The following is a 5,316-nucleotide window of genomic DNA, read 5'->3' on the forward strand; positions in this document are numbered from 1 at the left end:
TTGGCCAGGGCTGGGTTTGAACTCGTCACCTCTGGCATATGGGGCTGGCACTCTACTCCTTTGAGCCACAAGCACTGGCCAGGTCACCATCTTTTCTATGGCAGAATAGTACTCCATGGTGTATATATATATACCACATTTGTTAATCCACTCATGTATCAATGGGCACTTGGGGTTGTTGCCACGTCCTTGAAATCGTGAATTGTGCTGCTATGAACATTTGTGTGCAAGTGCCTTTTTTTTTTTTTTGAGACAGAGTCTCACTTGTCACCCTTGGTAGAATGCTATGGCATTACACCTCACAGGAACCTCAAACTCTTGGGTTTAAATGATTCTTTTGCCTCAGCCTCCCAAGTAGCTGGGACTACTGCTGTGGTACTATAGGTGCCTGCTACAATGCCCAGCTATTTTTAGAGACAGTGTCCTGCTGTGGCTCAGGCTGGTCTCTAAGCTGTAAGCTCAAGCAATCCACCTGCCTCGGCTTCCCAGAGTGCAAGGATGACAGGCATGAGCAGGTGAGCCACTGCACCTGCCCTCAAGTGCCTATTTTATAAAATGTCTTTTTTTTCCTTTGGGTAAATACCTAGTAGAGGGATTGCAGGATCAAATGGTAGGTCCACTTTTAGTTCTTTCAGGAATTTCTATACTAATTTTGGGTTTTATTTAAGGAATCCTTCTTTAGCCTGTGGACAAAAGTTTTATAATATAATTTTATAATATATATCACTAATGTACCCCCAATGTGTGTGTGTGTGTATGTGTGTGCGCCTATCTGTAATATTTTAAGCTTTAAAGATTTGCTTTTCACATTTAGGTCTTTTATTTTATTTTGAGAGAAAGTTTCATTATGTTGCCCTTGGTAGGGTGCTGTGACGTCACAGCTTGCAGCAACCTCAAACTCTTGGGCTTAAGCAATTCTCTTGCCTTAGCCTCCCAAGTAGCTAGAACTATAGGCACCTGCCACAAGGCCTGGCTATTTTTCTATTACAGTTGTCATTCTTGTTTAGGAGGCCCAGTTTGGGTTCCAACCTGACAGCCTCAGTGTATGTGCCCTGGTGCCCTAACCACTGAGCCACGGGCACTGAGCCACATACTTAGGTCTTTGAGACATGTAAAATTTTATTTTTTATGTATGGTAAGGTAGGGATCTAATTCAACTTTTTTTACATGAATACTTTTTTCTTTCTTTCTTTTTTTTTTTTTTTTTTTTCCTGAGGCAGAATCTTACTATGTCACCCTGGGTAGAGTGCCATGGTGTCAAATAAACCTCCAACTTTTGGGTTTAAGCGATTCTCTTGCCTCAGCCTACCAAGTAGCTGGGACTACAGGTGCTCACCACAATGCCCAGCTATTTTTTGTTGTTGTTGCAATTGCTTAATTGGCCTAGGCAGGGTTCAAACCCGCCACTCTGGGGGTATGTGGCTGGTGCCCTAGCCACTGTACGATAGGCAATGAGCTGGATACTTTTTCTTTTTAAGAGATAAGATCTCACTCTGTCACCCAGGTAACCCCAAACTCCTGGGCTCAAGTGATCCTCTTACCTCAGCCTCCTGAGTAGGTGGTACTATAGGTGGACACAAGCACACCTGGGGAATTATTAGATTTTCAGTAGACACTGGGTCTTAGTCATTCTCAGGTTGGTCTGGAACTCCTGAGCTCGAGGGATCTACTCAGATCACTTCCCAAAGTTCTGGGATTATAGGCATGACCTCCTCCTCAACCCGAGGATACTGGGGGACCCACTGTGTTGATCTGAGCATGGGCACGCTGTGGACAGTGAGGGAGGGCTGGTCCGTACATCCCCACAGCCAACATCCATGGGCCAGTGCCCAGCACCTCAGGCCTGACATGGCAAGGGAAGTGTTGGTTGGCGGTTCTGCCTGGATTTCTCAGCATTCCTGCAGGCTGTGGGTTTTGGCAGCAGACGGCACTGAGGAGCTCTCAGTGGGAGCTGATTGGTGACAGCCACCAGCCTTGGGAGAAGGGGTAGCGCACCAGGTAAACACAGGGCACCTCTCCCTCCTCAGAGGCCTTCCCGGACCCTGAAGCCTGGCCAGGGGCCCCGGGACGGCACCTCCTCTGCCAGTGCCGTGGCAGTGCCCGTCCCCGACAGCCTTTCAAGGACATGGCCAATGCACCCCCAGCCTTCAGCATCCGCCACCCTGATGCGCCTGACCCCCCTGGGACTGGCGGCCAGACCCTGAACCAGCACCGAGATGGTGAAAGAGTCGCTCAAGGGTCAGGTGATCATCAGCGTGTTGGAGCACCAAGCTGTTTGGGGTACACGACTCTGGGGTCCAGGTGTACGTCTTTGGCTCCCTGGGTGTGTTGCCTGCTGAGGGCTGAGCTCCGGGCTTTCAGACCTTTGTGACCAGAACCACTTAACCCTGACCCATCAGGCAGTTTCTCAACCTCCACCGCACACACCTCCCCCCCTTTCTCCCTCCCAGCCCCCCCGGCCTCCAGCGTCTATCACTCCACACTCTGTGTCCCCGGGGGTACATGATTTCGCTCCCACTGGCAGGTGAGCACGTGCCGGATCTGTCTCTGTGTGTCTGCGTGCTTTCCCTTAAGAAAGGGCCTCCAGTTCCATCCATTATGGAAAACACAGGAAACCATTCTTCCTGTTTGTGTGTGTGTGTGTGTTTGTTATTTTCTATGTGGACTAATGTATTCGAAACACGTTGATGGAATGGCTACTGCGGACCAACGCGATACCAAGGATATCCGCCCAAAGCAAATTCGCTGCAGGCGGAGACTTCATGTCTGCGGGAAACCGTCTCCCCCCAGAAACGGAGACCCCCAAACCCCTTACTCCTCTCTACCCACGGGCCAATACAAGGAATCAGGGACAGCTCTAAGCCACTTCAGGAATTTCCCTGGCCCTCCTCATCTGCTCCCATTCTGGTCTTCCCTAGACTTTCTCTACTCAACTTGAGATCCTGTCTCCCTGCAACCCCGATTCTGACCCTGGGTCTTTGAACCTGACTGTTCTATATGACCTCCACCGCAGCCTTTCACTCTTAGATCTCCCCAAACCCTTTGATCTTTCAGGAACTCGTTCACACTACTTTTTTTTTTTTTGTCTGCACACAGATGTTTATTGATTCCCCAACTCCCCGGTGTTAAAGATGCAGGGTGAGGGGGGCTTTGAGGCCCAGATGAGGCTCTTGTCTAATTCTTCTTGTCATAGGTGCCAGCAGCCTTGTGGCCCCTCCCATAGTCTGAGTTATCAGAGGTGTCTTCCCGTCCTGCTGTGCCCTTGCCACTGTCGTCCAAGCAGTCCTGGTGGATTCCGCTGTACTTGCTGGTGTCGGTGTGCTGGTCCACGGCACCCGCCCTTGCGGCTTGGTAGAAGCCAACGAATGGATTTGAGCCCAGTTCCTTCTCCTCCCCTAAGATGGCCCTGAGATCCATGGAACAAGTCCCCACAGCTCTTAACTCTTCCTTGGGTGTGGGGCCGCTGCTGTGGATGGCTGCCCAGCGCCATCCACACCCAAAGGGAGGGAGTGCAGGGCACAGAGGGGCGGTGGATTTTTCTGACCAGGCTGCTGTGAGAGGACGTCATTCAGTGACCACTAGTGGTGGCTGGATTCTTGCCCTCCATGAGTTGATAAATGTCCTGTAGGCCTTGGTCTGGGCTCTTTCCCTGGAAGCACTTCTGGCTCAGTTCCTTCATTGCTTCCGTGAACTGCTGAAACGTGATGGTTCCGGCATCCTTGGCCTTGACTTTGTTGAACACAGTGTCCACATCTGCGGAGGTGACCGTCTTGCCATCTGTGATGCCACAGTCCTGGCACAGCTTGGAGAAGTTCTTGTTGTTTATTTCAGCGCCACTGCTAGAGGAGTCTCCAAAGACAGCGAACTGCTGGAATGTTTTCTCTGCTTCGGATGCCATGGTCAGCTAGAGGTAGGGGTGGGCAGTGGGGAGGAGGAGTGTCAGGAGGGAGGGGGGAGGGGAAGGGAGGATGGACGAGGAATGAGGATGAAGGCGAAGATTAAATCAGTGGGCAAGAGAAACAAATCCCCTTGTCCCTGCTGCCCCCTCCCCCTGTACCTCTCACCCCCATGCCGCCTGCCACAGCCACAACCTGAGCCTCCCCTTCCCAGCACTGGGAATGCCAGGTGGATCCCAGGTCCTGACTCATCCCCCATTCCCCCACCACTTTTGTGTACCTAAGAGTGGCCAGATGGTCTCTGAGCCTTCCTCCCCTTCGTGTGTGTGCTGACAGGTATGTGCAGGAGGCAGCTGGCTGGGGAGACTGGGTGGCAGTGAAGGAGTCAGAGGGGAGCCTAGGCAACCTTCTGTGACCTCAGCAATGCCTATGTGACATCATTCCTGGCTTTAGCTTTAGCCCCTGCCTTGGGAGGAGGGCTTAGTGTCTCCCTACCTTGTCCAGTGAATTGAAGCAGCTGCCAACCTTCTGACCTTTTCAGATGACCAAACTCCTTAAATCCCCCCTCCCTGACTTATCCCACCTAAAGGAACTTCAATGTCATTGACTGTGCTTTGAACTTCTTTCCAAAAAAAAAAAATAATTCATAATCTTTAAAAATGTTTGAGGCACACTGGTTGAAAATCACCGCTCTAGGGGGAATCAGGGCCTGATGGTGGCAGCCAGGCTCAGTGACAGCATGAAGGCCATTCTCAGGCCATGCCATCCACCACGCTCCCATCAGCCAGCCATAAACAAAGTGCTTAGGTTGAGTCATTTTAAACTGTAAATCAATTCCATCTACCCTTGTTTCGCTTGAGCCACTATAGCTGTAAAATCACTGTTTTCACATAGATGTTAATTTAAGGTATCATAATGAAAAAAAAATGTCATTTATGTTACACTCAAAAGGTCTAGCGCCACGAGGAGTGTGGGCCATAGGCACATACCTGTGAGGGGAGGGAGAGGAGAATTGAGTGGGATTTCAGGAAGGAGGCGGTGCTCAGTGCGCATGCTCCCCCTACTCAGCGCTGGTGACCACAAGGCACTAAAGGGGGAACTCAACTCCAACAAAAACGTTCAACCCCACAGAAAGGCATGGAAATTAAACAACCTTCTGTTGAATAACAGTTGGGTGCAGGAAGAAATAAAGGAGGAAATCATTAACTTCCTTGAACATAACAACAATGAAGACACAAGCTACTAAAACCTGTGGGATGCTGGAAAAGCAGTTTTGATACATCTAAAATGTATCACTTTAGATGCTACATTCGAAAAACAGAAATAGAGTACATCAACAAATGCCCTTGGTTCATCTTATAAGGGTACATGTGAATCTTTCTAAATGTAGAATACAAATGTCTTAACACAATAACTAAGA

At 49.9% G+C, this 5,316-nt stretch overlaps 2 protein-coding genes across 2 annotated transcripts in view; one reads left to right on the top strand and one right to left on the bottom strand.

The window, feature by feature from the left end:
• Positions 1–5,316, top strand: part of DMD (dystrophin) — a 2,307,273-nt gene that overhangs the window by 912,983 nt on the left and 1,388,974 nt on the right. The window lies entirely within an intron of this gene.
• On the bottom strand, positions 3,175–3,898 carry LOC100954942 (tubulin polymerization-promoting protein family member 2-like). Its single transcript, XM_003793735.1, has 2 exons — positions 3,577–3,898; positions 3,175–3,347 (listed from the first exon to the last, which is right to left on the bottom strand). Exons 1-2 carry the CDS (start codon positions 3,896–3,898, stop codon positions 3,175–3,177), a joined length of 495 nt encoding a protein of 164 aa, XP_003793783.1.

Source organism: Otolemur garnettii, unplaced genomic scaffold (genome assembly GCF_000181295.1).
Source record: "Otolemur garnettii isolate 467f Iridium unplaced genomic scaffold, OtoGar3 scaffold00072, whole genome shotgun sequence".
Classification (NCBI taxonomy): domain Eukaryota; kingdom Metazoa; phylum Chordata; class Mammalia; order Primates; family Galagidae; genus Otolemur; species Otolemur garnettii.

Bases quoted from the DNA above. Each gene is read 5' to 3' on its own strand.
- LOC100954942 (XM_003793735.1), bottom strand. From the start codon at position 3,898: ATGGCATCCGAAGCAGAGAAAACATTCCAGCAGTTCGCTGTCTTTGGA. The intron at 3,348-3,576 runs GTCACTGAATGA...GCTTCTACCAAG, and splicing joins GAATCCAGCCACCACTAGTG to CCGCAAGGGCGGGTGCCGTG.